An 18,582-nucleotide genomic window follows, 5' to 3' on the forward strand; every position below is an offset into this window, starting at 1 on the left:
ATGCCCAGACCCAAACCCCAAATCCAACCTGGTACTTTTCCTAAGTGCGAGCAGAGCAATGGGCGGTAAAGGCAAACAGCCCGGGGCGCCCCCTGAACAAACTGCGCGGGGCGGGCAGGAAGCCCTCGGCCAGGAGACCCTTTCTCTTGGTTTTGGGAAGGTGCTTGGGGAAGCTCCGTTTCCCTCACGCCCCACGCGGAGGCTGCGAGCGCGGGGCGCAGGCCGGCGGGGGACAGAAAGACCCGGGGACGAGACGCGGACAGGGCGCCGGGCAGGAGAGCGTGTCGCCGGGCGCCGCCGCCGCTGTTGTCCGGGGTCCTAAAAGCCGGGAACTTCCCGGGAAGCAGCGGACACTTTTCTCGGTGTCGGAGCGGGGTTGTGGGGGTTTCAGGGTGCGCACCTGCTAAGCCCTCCCTGGCCCTAGGCCCGGAGGTGCGGGCAGATGAGGCCCTCCCCAGCCCCGTGGGTGGGGGTGCGTGATTGGGGGGGCGGGGCGGTGAGCACGGCCGGGAGCGCCAGGCAGGACCCCGGTGGCCCTTCTCCGCCTCTCGGGCAGCCCCGCGCCGCGACCCCGCTCCACCTGCGCGCGAACTCCGGCGGCCGGAGACGCGGGCGCCCGGGGCTGAGTGCGGCGGCGAGCGGGGCGGGGGCGGGGGCGGGGGCGGAGGGTGCTGGGGGTGGGGGGCGGCCCTAGTCCGGGGATGGAGGGGGGGCGGGTGGAGGCGAGAGCGAGCGGGGCATGCGCAGTGGGGCGGAGGAGGTGGCGATGGCCGGGGGAGGCGGGGGGACTGCTGTTTATTTGCAGCTGGGCCAACTCGGCGGCGCAGGCGGCGGCGGAGTGCGGGGCGCCAGCGGCGGGTACAGCTGCCGCCGCACCATGCCCGAGCCCACCTCCGGGCAGCCGCGGCGCGCCGCCGGGGCCCCGGCCGGGGAGGATGCCAGACGCGCGGGAGCGGCCAGGGCAGCGGTGGCGGCGGCGGCACGATGGTGGTGACGGGCTCTGCCCGAGGCAGCGGCGGGGACCGCGCGCCCTCCCGGCGGCGGGGCTGCGGACTCGCGCCGGCCGGGGCCGCGGCGCTGCTGGCCGGGGCGAGCTGCCTGTGCTACGGCCGCTCCCTGCAGGGCGAGTTCGTGCACGACGACGTGTGGGCGATCGTGAACAACCCCGACGTGCGGCCCGGAGCCCCGCTCCGCTGGGGCATCTTCACCAACGACTTCTGGGGCAAGGGCATGGCCGAGAACACCAGCCACAAGTCCTACCGGCCGCTCTGCGTCCTCACATTCAAGTGAGTCCCTCACCTCGCGCTCGCAGCCGCCGCAGTTTCTCCTCACCTCTTGTCCGAGCTGGGAGAAGTTGCGGGACCGGCTCGGGGGGCGGGGGTCGTTTCTTTTCTTGCGGCCCCTTCCCCTCCACACCACCCTCCTCTCCTCTGTCCACGCCACTCTGCGCCGCGATTCCCGGCCCCGCTTCTCTGGGCTCCCGGGGAGGTTCGGGAGGCGCGGGCTGGGAGTTGGGATCGAGTTTCTCAAGAGTCTATGCTCTCTGCGGGCTGGTCTCTCGGGCAAGGGCTGGTTGCGGGCTGGTAGAGCTGCTACCGCACTCCCACCCCAGCCGGACGGTGGTCAAGTGCGACCGCGCGGGCCCAGAGAGTTCCGGACGGGAGGCTGTGGTGGGGATGCTTGCAAGTTGGGAATTTCTCGGAGGCTCTTGGGCAGCCTTGCTGATGGCGAGAGAATCCGTCCCTTTGGGGTCGCGTTCGGAGGAGAAGAGACGAGAGCCAGGAGCTGCCAGGGCTGCATGGGTTTTGGAGAGGCGCAGCGGAGGGAGCGGAGGCTCTCCCCCGACCTGCAGCCTTTGGCTGCTCCCGGAGCCTTTCCAGTCTGCAGGTCTGCGGAAGGGCTTGGGATTTAAGATTTTAAAAGATGCACAGCAAAGGAAGGCCGAGCGTGGGATTCTCTGGGGATCCTGGTGTCCCAGTCGAAATAGTTTTTGTTTTACAATCTCAGAGTCATGATTCAGCATTTCTGGTGTGAATAAAGTGTAAAGGGAATCGAGGGAACGCCAGGTTTTTGTAGGGTGGAGTATTCTCTTGAATTTTAAAAGCGGGCTTGCTTCAGATGGAAGAGGAGGAGGGCTTTGTAAGAGTGCTATCTCGTACACCGTGAGCTTGACTCAACCCTTTGCAATTTGGCTCCGCATTTAAGCTTATAATGTGCCGGACAAAAACTTGAAATAATATTGGTTCAGTATCATCAGTGTTTTAAGCCTTTTCCAGTGGGTGTAATATGAACCCGTCTTCATGGTAATGGTCATTCGAGACGGGATAGGCAGCTTGAAAAGCTTGCCTGGGGCCAGGAGGCCACGGTTTCTTGACAGGTGGCTGTGATGACTTAGAAAAGGAAACCATAGCAGTTGGCAGTAATTCATGGGCTTTTGACTTAATTCTTCCACTGAAATGTCAGTGTTTTAAAAGAGGGTGAGGAAATTGCACATTTGACTCTGAAGAGAGTATTTTATAAACATTTGTCCTCTTGGAAAAGTGGTTTTGGTTTTCGGCTGGAAGATAACCTCAGCTACTGAGTTGCTTCAGTACTCTCAGTTTTCCAAATGTTTCTTAAAATCTTAGATGGCACAAATATATATGTTTATCTTCTAAATTGGCCTGCTTTTTCATTTATCACAGTGAAGGATGATGGTTCATTTAAGGTGTGGAAGCTCACAGCATGAGATGTGCTGGGCTTGTAACAGCCATGGAGACTGTCTTGATCTGAGCATTTTCCATTTTAAAAGGTTAGGGCCAAATGCCTGTGCCCACTTGGTGGAGGATGGGGAAGCTGTTTTCACTTCTTGACTTTCTAAAATGTTTTTTCAGGCATGCAGGAGATGGCAGGGACAGAAAAGAGGAGTGGGGAAGGAAGTAGACAATGAGGCAAGGCCATTGATGAGGAGGAAGGTTAGCAAGGGTTTGGGGGAACAGGGTAAGGGGGTAGGAGAGTTGCAGGGCGGGGCCGACTCCTCACTACATTCTCCTTGGTTACAAAATGCAGATTGGTGTCTAAGATCATTGCTCTTTGTATGTTTTATCTTACTGGCTGTGTTTCTGGAGAAGATTGAGTTGTAAATCTAGAGAACAACACAGCACTACTGGAAAGGGGTAGATGTCTCTTCAGAAAGAGAAAGTTAGCTCATCTTTCCATGTTCACAGGTGTGGATTAAAATAAGACCTGGAAGCTTTCTCCAACACTGGATCTTCTTGTGCAGCCACATAAAGAGGGGCACGGTTGATGATGCTAGACCCACACAACTCTGAAGATTGTTGCAAGGAAGGACAGACAATCACAGTAATTAATTACTCAGTGTGAACCAAGCATTGGCCTGAAACACTTTACATAGATTATGTCTTTATGATCTTTATTTTAGGTAGTTGGTGAAAATAAAGTTAAAGTGGCCTTTTAAATATATATACACACTGTTTTAATTATATCTTAAGCTAGGTTTGTTTGAATAAAAATCTTTGAGAATTCGAGAACATTTTTATTTATTTTTATTGTGGTAAGAACACTTAACATGAAATTTGCCATTTAAAATTCTTAGGAGCACGATACAATATCATTAACTCTAGGCACAGTGTGGTATAACAGATCTCTGGCGCTTATTTCTCTTTCACAACTGGAACTATATACCTGCTGAACAGCAGTTCCCTGGGCTCCCCTTCCCCTGCCCTTGGCAGCCATCCTTCTACTCTGTTTCTATGAATTTGACTATTTTAGATACATTATGTAAGTATTTTCATGCAGCATTTGTCCCGTGACTGGCTTATTTCACTTAGCATAATGTCCTCCACGTCCATCCATTTTGTTGTATATGACAGGATTTCCCTTTTTAAGGCTGAATAATATTTCATTGTATGTATAGACCACTTATTCTTTATTTTTTTAAAAGATCTTATTTATTATTAGAGAGTGAGCAAGAGAGAGAGTACGAGCACGAGAGGAAGCAGAGGGAGAAGCAGGCTTCCCGCTGAGCAGGGAGCCCGAAGTGGGGCTTGATCCCAGGACCCTGAGATCATGACCTGAGCTGAAGGCAGACACTTAACGACTGAGCCACTCAGGCACTCCCCACTTTTTTTTTTAATCCATTCATCTGATCATGGGCAATTAGGTTGTGTCCATGTCTTAACTGTTGTGACTATTGCTGCAGTGAACTTGGCAGTGCATATATCTCTTCAAGATCCTGATTTCAATTCTTTTGGATTTATAACCAGTAGTAGGATTGCTGGATTACAAGGTAATTGTATTTTTAACTTTTTGAGGAATCGCTATACTGTTCTCCATAGGAGCTGCACCTTTTATGTTCCCACCAATAGTGTACAGTGGTTCTAGTTTTCCACATCCTTGCCAACACTTGTTATCTTTTTTTTTTTCATAAAAGCCAGCCTAATGGTTGTGACAGAGATGATAACTCATTGTGGTTTTGATTTGCATTTCCCTGATGATTAGTGATGTTAAGCATCTTTTCATGTACCTGTTGGCCATTTGTATGTCTTTTTTTTTAATTTATAATTGACATAAAATACTCTCAGATGTATACCATAGTGACTTGATGTTTTTATATATTATAAAATGGTCCCTACTATAAGTCTGGTTACCGTCTGTCACTATACAAATTTATTACGGTGTGATTATGTTCCCTAGGCTGTACATTACCTCTCCATGACTTATTTATTTTATAACTGGAAGTTTGTATTTAATGCCCTTCACCTATTTTGCTTGCCGCCCCCCCCCCACCCCCATCCCCACCCCCCACTATCCCCTCTGGTAACCGGTTGTTTCCTGTATCTGAGTCTGTTTCTGTTTTGTTCTGTTAGGTTGTTTTGTTTTTTAAATTCCACATATAAATGAAGTCATATGGTATTCATCTTTCTCTGTCTGACTTAGTTCACTTAGCATAATACCCTCTAGGTCCATCCATGTTGTCACAAATGGCAAGATTTCATTCTTTTTTATGGCTGAATCTTTATTGGAGAAATGTCTGTTCAAGCCCTTTGCCCATTTTTTCATATTTTTTTTTACCTTGAGTCGTAGGAGTTTCTTACGTATTTTGAATATCAATAATGTATCAGATACATGCTTTGCAAATATTTTCTCCTATTCCATAGGTTGCCTTTTAACTCTGTTGATTACTTCCTTTGCTGTACAGAGGTTTTTTAGTTTGATGTAGTCCCAGTTACCTAATTTTGTTTTTTTGTTTTTTTGGGGTTTTTTTGCCTGATTTTGTTTTTATTGTTTGTACTTTTGGTGTCATATTTAAAAAGTCATTGCTAAGTCTAACATCATAAAGTTTTCCCTGTTTTTCTTTTCTTTCCTTTTTTTTTTAAGGTTTTATTTATTTATTTGACGGGGGAGAGAGAGAGAAAGAGAGAGCACAAGCAGGGAGGGGGGCAGACGGCAGAGGGAAAGGGAGAAGCAGGCTCCCCGCTGAGCAGGGAGCCTGACCTGGGGCTCTATCCTGGTACCCTGGGATCATGACCCCTGGTTTTCTTCTGGAAGTTTTACAGTTTCAGGTCTTAAATTTAAATTGTTAATACATTCTAGGTTGATTTTTGTGTGCAGTGTAAGATAAGGGTCCAGGTTAATTCTTTTGCATGTGGATATCCAGTTTTCCCAACACTGTTGAAGAGACTGTTCCTTTCCCTGCTGTGTGTACTTGGACTTTATGTTGAAGAGCATTTGACCATATATGTGTAGGTTAATTTCTGGCTCTCTGTTCTTTTCCATTGGTAAGTATGTTTGTTTTTATTCCAGTACCATACTGTTTTAATTAGTGTAGCTTTGTGATATAGTTTAGAAATCAGGAAGTGTGATACTGGCAGCTTTGTTCTTTCTCAAAATTGCTCTGTATATTCAGGGTTTTTTGTAGTCCAAATGAATTTTATGATTTTTTTTAAAGATTTTATTTATTTATTTGACAGAGAGAGTGATAGCGAGAGCAGGAACACAAGCAGGGGGAGTGGGAGAGGGAGAAGCAGACCCCCTGCCGAGCAGGGAGCCCAATGCGGGACTCGATCCCAGGACCCTGGGATCATGACCCGAGCCAAAGGTAGATGCCCAACGACTGAGCCACCCAGGCGCCCTGATTTTTTTTTTTTTTTCTATTTCAGTAAAAAAAAAAAAAGCCATTGGGATATTAATATAGAATACATTGACTCTATAATTGCCTTTGAGTATTATGGACATTTTAAAAATAGTAAGTCTTCTGATCCATGAACTTAGGATGTCTTTCTATTTATTTGTGTCTTCTTTAGTTTCTTTTGTCAATGATTTATAGTTTTAATTATACAAGTTTTTCACCTCTTTGGTTAAGTTTATTCCTAAGTATTTTATTCTTTTTGATGCTGTTACAAATGGGATTGTTTTCTTAATTTTGGATAGTTCATTATTAGTGTACAGAAATGCAGCTGATTTTTTTAATTGAAATATAGTTGATACAAATGCAGCTGATTTTTGTATATTGATTTGTATCTTGCAACTTTACTGAATTTGAATATTCTAACAGTTTTTTTTTTTTTTTTGAGTCTTTAGGGCTCTCTAACATAAAAGATCGGTGTCATATGCAAACATACGCAAACATATAAAAACAGATAATTTTACTTTTTTTTTAAAGATTTTATTTATTTATTTGACAGAGAGAGACACAGCGAGAGAGGGAACACAAGCAGGGGGAGTGGGAGAGGGAGAAGCAGGCTTCCCGTGGAGCAGGGAGCCCGATGCGGGGCTTGATCCCAGGACCCTGGGATCATGACCTGAGCTGAAGGCAGACGCTTAACGACTGAGCCACCCAGGCACCCCGATAATTTTACTTTTTTTTTTCCAGTGTAAATGCATTTTATTTCTTTTTCTCACCTAATTGCTCTGGGTAGGACTTCCAGGACTATGCTGAATAGAAGTGCAAGAGTGGGCATCCTTGTCTTGTTCTTGATCTTCGAGAAAAAGCTTTCAGTTTTTCACCACTGAGTATGATATTAATTGTGGGCTTTTCATATATGTTCTTTATTATGTTGAGGTAAATTCTTTCTAAGCCTAGTTTTTGAGACTTTTTACCATGAAGGGTGTTCAATTTTGTCACATACTTTTATTGCATCTATGGACATGATCATGTAATTTTTACCCTCCATTTTGTTAATGTGGTATGTAACATTAGGTGAATTGTTCACATTGAACCATTCTTGCATCCCAGGGATAAAACCCAGTTGGTTATGGTGTGTGTTCCTTTAAATGTGCTATTGAATTCAGTTTGCTAGTATTTTGTTGAGGACTTTTGCATCTGTGTTTATCACGAATGTTGGCTTGTAGTTTTCTTTTCTTATAGTGTCTTTGGCATTAAAACAAAACAAAACAAAACAAAACCCTTTTCATTGTGAGATAAGTGTACATTCCCATACAGTTGTAAATAATAATATAGAGATTTTTATTCATTTTCCTCCAGGGTTAAAGCCTTGTATAACTATAGTATAATATCACAACCAGGAAGTTGACATTGATACAGTCCACAGCTTTTTATTTAGATTTTACCAGTTTTACATGTACTCTTTTATTTTTGTTAAGTGCGTATTTAGTCCTATGCAGTTTTGTCACATGTAGATTTCCAAGATTACCTACCACACAGTCAAGATACAGAACAGTTTCGTCATAAGGATCCTTACTGCTTCTTTATCATAGTTAGAAACACCTCATTTGTAACAACCCCTAATTTGTAACACCCCACCCTGCTCCATAATCACCACTAATCTGTTTTCCATGTCTATAATTTTGTCATTTTGAGAATGCTATATGTGGAATCATTATAGTATGTAACCTCTTGAGATTGGCTTTTTTCGCATTTAGCATAATTCTCTGGAATTTATTCAGATTGTTGCATATCAATAGTTCATTCCTTCTGTGGCTGAGAAGTATTCCACTGTGTGGATGTCCCACGGTTTCATCATTCACCTGATGAAGGACATCTGGGTTGTTTCCAGTTTGGGGCTGTTACAGACAAAACCACTATAAACATTTATTTACAGGTTTTTATGTAAACATAGGTTTTATTTCTTTGGGATAAACATCCAGGATTGCAACTGCTGGGTCACATGGTGATTGCATATTTAGTTTTTTAAGAAACTGATGAACTGTTTTCCAGACCTTTCCATACAGTGTATGAGTAATCCAGTTATTTTGCTTCCTCACCAGCATTTGGTATTGTCATTTTTTTTAAATTGTAGCGGCTCTGATAGGTGTACAGCGATATCTCATTGTGATTTTAATTTGCATTTCCCTAATGGCTGATGGTGTTAAATAGACTTTCACGTGCTTATTTGCCCTCTGTATATCCTCTTCGTTAAAATGTCTCTTCATATCTTTTGTCCATTTCCTAAGTGGATTTTTATTTTTTTATGTTGAATTTTGAGATTTCTTTATGTATTGTAAGTACAAGTCCTTTGTCATCTATGTGGTTGGCACATAAGCTCTCCAATTCTTGTCTTTCCCAGTGCAAAGCTCAAACCTAGGTTTTTTGTTTTTTCAAGATTTATTTATTTATTTTAGAGAGAGAGCTTGCTGAGCATGAACATGCTGGGGGGGGAGGGACAGAGGGAGAGAATCTGCAAGCAGGCTCCCAGCTGAGCTTGGAGCCTCACATGGGAAGGGTGAGGGAGGGGGCCTTGATCCCAGGACCCATGAGATCATGACCCAAGCCAAAACCAAGAATTGGACACTTAACCAACTAAGCCACCCAGGCACCCCTCAAACCTAGTTTTTATTAAAACAGTTTATTATCTTTGATTCACTGAATGAATGTCACACATACTGAGAGCTAGAAATTACCTTAAGAATAAACGATAAATAAATACATTAATTAATAAATAAAGATGTGTAATGCTTGTTACTATTAAGGTACTTGGATGCATAGAAACAGATTAATCAGTTTTTCTCAAATAAGAAATCAGCTGAAATTGCAATAAGGAAGTGGATTTTTAGAGTGCCTACTCTACCAGGTTGTGGGGCAGGGTGCCATGGAAAATGAAGGCAGTTTACCAAGATATGATGGCTTTGTATTATGTCAATTTAACGAAATTGGAACTCTGTTTCTTGGAAATTCTTTCCCTGTATTGCACTAGGCTGTAGTTGTACAAGAGGAATTTCTTCGAGATTTGGAAAGTGAAGTGGCCATGTTCCCGGTCAGAGGGCTGGTGTAGGTATCGGTGCTGTTCCAGCTCCCGTGGGTTGTCACAGACATGCAGGCTAACCCGCTGCTGGCGTGTGACGGTAGCTAGGTCCACATCTCCTCCGGAACTCTCCAGATCATGGTGCTATAGCTACATGGAATCATGGTGCAGATGTGAGTGCAGCCCTGTGGGGAAGAGCGCCAGCCTGTTTGAAGCCACTCGCATCATTAAAGCTGGAGCCTTTAGAGGCTGTGAGCAGCAGAGGTACATTCTAGTTCATCTTCGTGGCTTCCAGCCCTTCCTTCCTTTCCCCTCCTTCAAGTTCAGCCTTCCTCCCTCCCAAACGCCAGCCCTGCCAGCTTTTGACGTCCGATGCAGACAGAAGCAGCAGGCTTGCATAGGCTGTGTAGCCGGCTTCCACTGTTGGGAAAGGTCAGATCTCTACAGTAAATCCCTTCTGCTGTAGCATTCCTGGTGCTTCCGCTTCTCCAGTCAAACTTTAACTGATACAAATGGTCCTCTCTGTGCTCCTTGAAGTGAGTTTAGAATTCTAATGAATTCCCATTCCCAATCAAATCTTACATTCGGTCTTTTCATAAGATCATTTCCAAGGGCACACAGGAATATTTTTGGACCATTGTAGAGCAGAATCAAAACATCTGTGAAAACTTAATCTGCAGCAGTCGCCTTTTTTATTTTGCTTCTTTATCCTCCACTGGCCATGACCTGTTTTTAACTCTGGAATCAGGACATTAAACATGCTAAGTCACTCTCTAGGCACTTAATTGACACAGAACTAAAACCCAAGATGCCCATAACCCCCAGACGTAAAAATGGCCCTGATTGATTTTAAAGGTGCTTAACTTTTTAATTTTATTTCTTCTCTGCCCCTTTCCTCTTGAGAAGAAGCTCCTGCTGGATTGTTAGCAGCGCCATTCCACATCAGGAAGCAAGGAGATGCTTCCTTCAACAAGAAAGAAGCAGGGGTTTTCCATGTTAAAGATGGGGAAACTAAGGCAAATGAATCTCTCTCCGTGTTTAGGCTACTTGATCATAGTATTCTACCAGTTTGCTATAAAGGTTTATCTTATTGAAGGCTTCTGATGGTGATACACACCATGAGAGTGAAAGTGGGTGGTTTGAAATGTCAGAGTTAAAAAATAGAATATCTTAATATGTGCAGCTGTAAGGATTTGCAACATTTTAATGCTTGGATCTGGAGAGGTGCTTTTTTTTTTTTTTTTTTTTTTCCAGCAGCAGTTTGCATCTTTTAGTCACAGATGATATGCCAACCATGAAAATCAGCTCTAGCCTCTATGCCTGAAATCTAAAAGAAATGGTGGGGTCTTCATTTTGGTTCTGTTCCTTTTGATTTGTCCTCTTTGGAATTCATTTGGAGATAGTCTGTTGCAGCAAAGCTGATAAGTTTGTGTTCTAAGTCTATGATGATGGCAGACACCTGGAGATTGTTTGGCTAGATTGTCTAGGATGTTCAGTGATGGATATAGCCAAGGAAAAAATATGATTGGAGGCAATAAAGACTTTATAGAAAAGAATGAAAAAAATGGCCTCTGAAAATTGCATGGCAAACTAAGATTTTTCTTAGAAACCTAAAGAGGGAGGGGGTCAAGGACCTTAGATGGAAGATGGGCTTTAGGCTATAGTCTTGCAGTGTAGGAAGGATGGAAAATGAGAGGAATATATTTTTGAATTATGAGGGTTTTTATAGGTGAGTCTCTGAGTGAAGGCTTGGAAAACACGTTTGGAAGCAATCTTTTTTTTTTTTTTTTTTTTTTAATCAATGCGTGTCTTTTCTATCTTCCTTTGGAGCTACAGTTCATGTTTTCCCTAACTTCGACTACGTAGTCATTCTACTTAAAAAGGCAGGGATAGGGGGAGGAATGCTTGGTCATGCCAGGGTTAATGGCACTGTTACTTTTCCCAATGATGAGAAATGGTTTCTGTTCTCCAAGACCCTGTTGATCTGACCCCTGGCCATCCCCCTGACCTCTGCTCTATCCGTCTGCACCTCATTCTACCTCTGTCAGCATTCTAGAGTCCTTGTGCCCTTCACAGGTGACACCTGCCGCTGCCTGGGACCTTTGCACTTTCTGGAATGCTCTTTGCCCAGACCTGTGCTCTCTTGCTCTCTTACCACCTTCAATCTCTGCTCAGATGTCACTTCCTCCTTGACACCTTTCCTGGCTCCCTGATCCAAAATGGCAGACTGTCCTCCATGTTTCATCCTCACTCTGTCACTCTCTACCCTCTTTGCCTTAGTAGCCCTCATTGCTATCTGGCAACATGGATTTATTGTTGGTTTTTCTCTTCTCACACTACCGTGTTAGCTCCATGAGGTGTGTCCTTAGCACCTGCAACAGTGCCTGCCATGCAAAGTAGGGGCTTCATAAATTACTGTTGAAAGAATGAATGAATTAATCACTCATGTGAACACTTGACCTTTTCAGGTAAATATTTAGGCAGGGCTACACTTTTATAATATAGACAAAAAAGTCTGCTTGACTTGTTACTTGGTTTATTTGCCTTTTTTCTTCCTCTGTCAAAGAGAAGAATGGAGGCAGACAAAGAATTTCCTGGACATACAGAGATGGGTTCCAGTGGGTCCTGCCTACTGGAAGGTTAAGGGACAGTTTTGATTCTGCAAGGAGCAGTTGTGGCTCCCTGTTGCCTTCTGCTGGGACTGTGACTCTGTAGAGAGTGAGGATACACAGCACTTCGGGATCATTCTCCTCTTGCGTGGCATATTGAAGTGTGATGCTTGGTGGATGCTTGTTGTAAATTTTAAGGCTGGACATAGCAGCTGTATCTTCTGAGGCAAACCACAGAATTACACAGAGTTTTCTCCAAACCCTGCTGTCAGGGGACTAAAGTTCATCCATGCCCGTGTCCTACAGTCTATAAAGAATGGCCATGTTTTTTCAAGCCAGTGAGGTAAACAGGACATATTACTCCCAGTTGGATCAAATAGAGTGTAAGGCTCTGAAAAATACTTTCTCAAAGGAACTATGATGACTGTGACTTTCTGTCCCCAAGTACTGTAGAATAAAGAATTTTTTTTTGGCCTTTATCCCAGGTTCCTGGGAGGGACTTTCTAAACCCTTGTAATTTCCTAAGTGATGGGAGTGTCTCTGTTGCTCACAGTGCGCCCTGAGATCACACTTGAGTTTATGCTAAGGAAGAGGTAACTCGTGATGGGCCTCCTGATAGTTTCAGAACATGGACTGGCTATGCTGGAAAGACCAATCATAGGATAGAGAGATGGGACTTTGAGCCACATACCAGCCCTACCTTCCAACTTCCAGTAAGGGAAAGTGGTGCTGGAGATTGAGTTCAGTCACATGCCCAGTGATTGATTGAATCAATCAACCTAAGTAATGAAACCCCAGTTAAAAACTTGACATTGAAACTTGGTTGAGTTTGCCTGATTGGTAGTCATACATCATTGAGCTGAGGGGGTGATGTGTCCTGAAAACATCGAAGGTTTGTGTTTGGGACCCTCCCAGACCTGTCTCCATGGGTCTTTTCTTTTGACGGGTTTTTGATTTGTATCCCTTATCATAAAGCTGAAATCACAAGTGTAATGCTTTCTTGAATTCTGTGAGTCATCCCTGCAAATTATCAAACCTGAGGGAGTTGGGGGAACCCCCAAATTTGTGGCCAGTTGGTCAGCAGTGCAGATAGCCTGGGGACCATTGAGCTTGCAGCTAGTGTCTGAAGGGAGTGCAGTCGTATGCAGGACTTTGTCCTCACATAAACTCTCGCTAGCACTGTCAGAATTGCCCTGCATCGAGGAACTTTACCAAACGCACACCTTTAAAGGAAAACAAATTGGCTAAAAATTGACAACTCAGTTATACTTCTAAATATACTTCTATATTTATATTATATCTGGTGTTGATCTGTTAATTTTTATTATTTGCTGACTCTCTTTTTGAAGATTTTCTTCCGGGAACTGCTGCCTTCTAGATGTGGTCACGGATCTTCTGTCCTCAATTTCCCCACTGTTTCTTTGATGCACTTGCTACCCTGAGCACTTACGTGACCCTAGTGACAATAACTGCCCCTTGCATGGGTGTGGGCTCCTCCTGACAAGGCCCGCTTCCCCTGTTCCCTCCCCGTAGCTTCCGCATAGCCAGGTGAGGATGGGATGCCTTGAGCACAAACCCAGACCATAAATTTTATTTGTGTCTCAGAGCACCAGTCTCCCCCTCTGCACTGTCGTTTACCTTGGTACCTGCGAATCACATCCTTTATTTCTTTGATACATTAAGTGATGATGATTTGCTGATTTATTCCTGATACTAGAGGGAATGCAGAAGAAGAGCAACCAAAATGATTAAAGGCCAAAGGGATTCGTCTTAGAGGAAAACGAGAAGAACCAGATGTTGTTATTTATTGGTTGAATGATCTAAGAAGACTATGAGAACCACTTATAAGCATTTGAGAGCTGAGAGGATAGCAAGAGAGGGGGAAGAAGAAAAATGAATGGCAGTTGGGACAGGAGAATGTACTGCATGCTCAGTTTTGGGCTTTGGAAACTCACAAGGAAAGTGTTGGAGAACTCGTTATTTGAGATAGCAGAAACAGCTGGTTAAGGTTAAGATGGTTAAGGTACATTAAATTTTTCTTTTCTCTGGTTTGTAGTTCATATTGGAAAAGAATGTATGTTGTGTTATTGCTGAGAAAACTGGATTTTCCTGTTAAGTGTAGCAAACATAGGTAGCTAAGCTTTGAGATGTGTGTCTCATTGTTCTGAGTCTCACCTGGTTTGAATCATTGGGTTTCTTGGGACAGATCTCGGGGTCCCATTTCACACTTACTGACTTAGATTGTCTTGCGGTGGGATGAGGGAATCAGAAATTGTAGCTAGCATCTCAGGGGATTCAGAATCCTGGGAACCACTGGGACTCAATGGGAGCATATGTTACATGAGGTTGAGATGCCAAGTATCTCTGGTGTAACATAGAAAAAAGAATCCAAATCTCATTGAGATAGGAATGTTGCAGTGCATTTATCACATGTCTCCTGCCCACACCTTCCTCCCACCACTCTACTACATTTCCTGAGAGGGCCAGATGATTTTCCCTCCACTGAGGCATTAAGAAATGGATTAGTGAGGGAGCACCTGCAACTTTTACAAAGTCTGCATTGACTCTTTTCTGTAGGCAGGTGTGATGTGGGAAATGCGACTGAGGTGGGCTTTCTGATTTCAGTGGGGGTGATGGGGTCCTGGAGTACCAGATGTCAATGGCAGAGCTTAGCTGCCAAAGACAAGGTGAGTGCGTTTACCATGATAGGCGGCAGGGACGCAGTGGTGATCAGAATGTCGTGACCACTGGTGCTGGCTAATTAATCCCATTGTCCCTTTGAATGAAGTAGATGTGCAGCCCTCTTAAATGGTACTTCGTATATATCCCAGGGAAACTCCAGGCTTGGGGCCGAAAGCCAGACTTGAGTCACCACAGGGGAGAATCATGACCTCTTAGGCAGGTTCCAGCCATCTGCCAGTTTACTGAGGTAGAGCTGTTTGATTGAGTGGAGCTGGGGTCCCCTGGAGGAAGGGTCCTAGTCTATTCCATAGTAGAAGTCTCTTCCAGGGATACGGCCCGGTTTTGTTTTTTTAAACCGGAACTATTTTCCAAAGAAGAAAATTAAAAAGAGTAAGGGGCTTTATCTAGAGCTCCAGGCTCTGCGAGTGTGAGAAGGGGCAGCCGATGGCTTTCCTCTCCCCTCCCCACTCATCCTCCTGTGACTTCTTGGTGCCACACTGTGTGACCCTGTGACCTTTTCTGGGGGCCAGTGCCCTGTGATTGCTGTGAGCTCATTATAGCCCCACCTTTCTGGGCAGTTTTACGGGGAGGCAGAAGAGCTCAGACGGAGGAGGGGCATTTGTGGTCATATTTGCCAAAGTCTGGAAGGCTTTCAACCAGTCAGACGTGACTATTCAGATTTTTTCTTTTCTTCTTCTTCTTCTTCTTTTTTTTTTTTAAAGATTTGTGTATTTGAGTGAGCGAGAACTAGTGGTGGCAGGGCAGAAGGAGAGAGAGAGAAGCAGACTCCCCCATGAGTGGGGAATCTGATGTGGGGCTCGATCCCAGGACTCTCAGATCATGATCTGAGCCAAAGGCGGAGGCTTAACTGACTACGCCACCCAGGTGCTCCTTTCAGATTTTTTCTGAAAAGAAAAAGGAAATATTTCCTATTGCTTTAAATTAGAGATGAAGGCTAAATTAGAGATGAAGGCTAAATCAAATAAAATTAGAGATTCTTATTGTTGAAAGGGAAAGATGATTTTTTTCAACTTCCAACTTAATGTAAGTTTATTTGCTCATTCAGTAAACTTCATTTAGAATCTACTGTGTTTAGTGAGATGGATATGATGAGGAAAAGAGATGAATTTTTTACAGTGCATGAAAAATGCTTATAATATTTGAGGAATATGGCAAAGGAGTTTTAAAAGACTGAGTAAATGCTATGATGGAGTGCATTCAGGGTGACGGAATGTGAGAGACTGTTCTTCTTAGATGGTGTTTAGGGTGGGCTGGTTTTCATGCTTCTGCATGGACATTTCTGGTTATCCAAACACCAATTCTAGTCTTAAATACTGCTTCTTCCTTGGAGAGTCTTCCTTTGAAGTCTGTATTTTGTCAAATTGTGAGTACTTGTGCCATCTAAATGGGCACACAGATATTTCCAAGCAGCCATGTAGGCCAGGTCTTCTAGTATTTCAAGAGACCGCTGGAGATTTTTATGTGAAATCACCTGTTTTAAAAACATCGGTAAATTAAAGAAAGAAAGAAAAGGCATACAGGTGAAACAAAACAATTTGCAGGCTATACTTGGCCCTCGGTCAGTCTCTTTGCAGCATTGTTATTGGATCTTCCTTTTCACTCTGAGAGCTACTTGAGTAAGTGCTTTGCTTCACTCACTCATTCATTCATCCGTACATCTGTCCATTTATCCACTTAATTTTGACAACCGTGAACCAGGCATTGTGCTGGACACTAGGGATATAGACATAATATGGCAACGACCCTTTCCCTTGGAGAATTTGGGATTATTTCTATCATCTTTCTCTAGGCTGAGCATTCCCCAACTCCTCCAGCCTTTCCTGAGACATCATTTTCAAGACTCCCCACTCTTCCAGCGTCCTGGAGCTCTCCGATGAAGGTGCTCCAGCGTTTCAGTGGCACCCAGAGGGGCTGCTGCCCCACGTTGGACACCACCCACCCTCCCTGTCCCGCATGCAGGCAGAATACCTCCCTCTTTCTTGTCTCTGACCCTGGTAGGTTCTCCCATTGCTAGATTTCTTTGACTAACTATTAATTATCCGTTCAGTGTCTCTCTTTCTCCTACGATGCTGTTAACTCTTTGGTAGCAGATGCCATGTCTTCTCTTTGTATCTCCGGGCCCTACACCATACCTGACACGAAGTAGGTACTCAATACCTATTTGTTAGAATGAATTGAAATGAAAATTAGTTTGACTTATGCCGTTTGGTCTGTTTGATAGCCAAGACGCAGTAACTCTTCAAGTTTGGAGTAAACTAACAGCTCTTGGACAATACTATGTGTGTCATTTTAGTCTGGATTGCAAGTATTTTGTTCTCTTTTATGTCCAAATGTGGGACTTTACTCTTACCCATCTTCTGTCTAATCCTGTAAGAATTAATTAACAATATCAAGCAGTTAAGCTCTTTGTGAATCTTAGTCTCCCAGTCCAGTGGACCCGCCTTCACAGATGTAGGCTTTCTGCAAGCTTGGTTAGCATACACTACAGAACTCGCTGAGTTTTTGATAAAAATATTGGACAGACCAGAGATAATGTCAGAATCTTGTGACTTACACTTAAGGTCTCCATCTAAGGAGACACTGGTTATTAGTCAACACTCTGTCTTTGCTACAAATCCATCTTCTTGTATCTTGTACACAAGGAGATTCTGAAAGATTTTGGTAAATGCCTTTGTTAAAATAAAGATGTGATGTGTCTGTCACACTCCTTGTTCTATTAAAATGTGACGTTAACCAGTTAAACCACCTTTCTGTGAACCCATAAAAGAATCAGAGATCCTTTTTCCAGTGCTCACAAATATCATTTTGTTATTATTTTCTCTCATTTGTCTATAGTTGGGAGAGTTCACTGTCCATCTTTTTAGATATTTGGGAAACTCTTGTAATTTTAGATTCTCAGTCATTTCTCAAAGCTTAGATTTGCCAGTATCTGGTACCATGTGAGGCGCTTTTAGTTACCGTAATTAGTACTGCAGTGGTTCTCCATTCAGTAATTTATTTTTATATTTTGGGATCTAATTGAATTCACTTAAAACACCAGGCATTTTGTCCTAACCAGTTTCCAGGAATAATAATCTGATGGCAGCTATACTTGTGAATATAGCATAATGTATAAACTTGTCAAATCACCAAGTTGTACACTTGGAACTAATGTAACATTGTGTGTCAACTCTACTCAAATAAAAACAATCCCTCCCCCAAATCATCTATATAGATAACACTTGCCCATTTTCAGATAGGATACCACAAAAGTGACTCATTTTGTATCATTTTTGGAAAGGGAAAGTACCTCAAAAAGTGTGGTAATATACTAATAACACTTTTAATGATATTTTTTTTACTTTTCAAATGGTTGAATAACAAATACTTTGGGAAAATAATGAGTCTTTTGTTCTCTTTTTAAAAGCAGTGCTGTTAATTTGTAATCCAAAACTATGATCTAAAGTATAATATCTGTGGAACCAGTCAAATGTATCAGGGATTTCGCTTGTTAGATGTCTTCTCTTCTTTTTATTGTCATTTTTATGATTATCACAGTAAGATGCATCCTTGTATATTATAAAGTCCTGTTTCTTCTTCTGCTTATACTCAGTACTTCTGATAGCAGATGTGTAGGGTTTTTTTTCACAGTGACCAATTCTCAGTGTCCTACACTATCTGAGTGTCCTACAATTCAATTCAATTCTGACACTGTCTATCTGGAGTTAGCATCAGATCCCCCAGGTCGAAAGCCCATTTCCACAAGACTGACCCCACTTCAATTTTTTTTTAAGATTTTAATTTATTTATTTGAGAGAGAGAAGGAGAGAGAGAGAGAGAGAGCACAAACAGGGGGAACAGCAGAGGCAGAGGGAGAAGCAGGCTCCCCACTGAGCAAGGAGCCCGATGTGGGACTCGATCCCAGGACCCTGGAATCATGACCTGAGCTGAAGGCAGACACGCTTAACAGACTGAGCCACCCAGGCGCCCCAACTGACCCCACTTCAGACACCAATTGCAAGTAGTGGGTCCCTAGATTGCCACACTTCTGTCCAGCTTGGTTGCAAATCGGGGGTTCCTGTGCCCCC

At 43.8% G+C, this 18,582-nt stretch overlaps 1 protein-coding gene across 3 annotated transcripts in view; it reads left to right on the forward strand.

Annotated features, from left to right (window-relative positions):
- Positions 1 to 784: 784 nt before the first annotated feature.
- TMTC1 (transmembrane O-mannosyltransferase targeting cadherins 1) overlaps positions 785 to 18,582 on the forward strand; it is a 277,142-nt gene continuing 259,344 nt past the window's right edge. For all 3 annotated transcript variants that reach the window (XM_027594472.2, XM_027594474.2, XM_027594473.2), the window contains exon 1: positions 785 to 1,286. In XM_027594472.2, coding sequence (XP_027450273.1) covers positions 985 to 1,286 — 302 coding nt within the window. In that variant the 5' untranslated portion in view covers positions 785 to 984. The remainder of the gene's footprint in view (positions 1,287 to 18,582) is intronic.

Source organism: Zalophus californianus, chromosome 9 (genome assembly GCF_009762305.2).
Source record: "Zalophus californianus isolate mZalCal1 chromosome 9, mZalCal1.pri.v2, whole genome shotgun sequence".
NCBI classification, from domain to species: Eukaryota; Metazoa; Chordata; class Mammalia; order Carnivora; family Otariidae; genus Zalophus; species Zalophus californianus.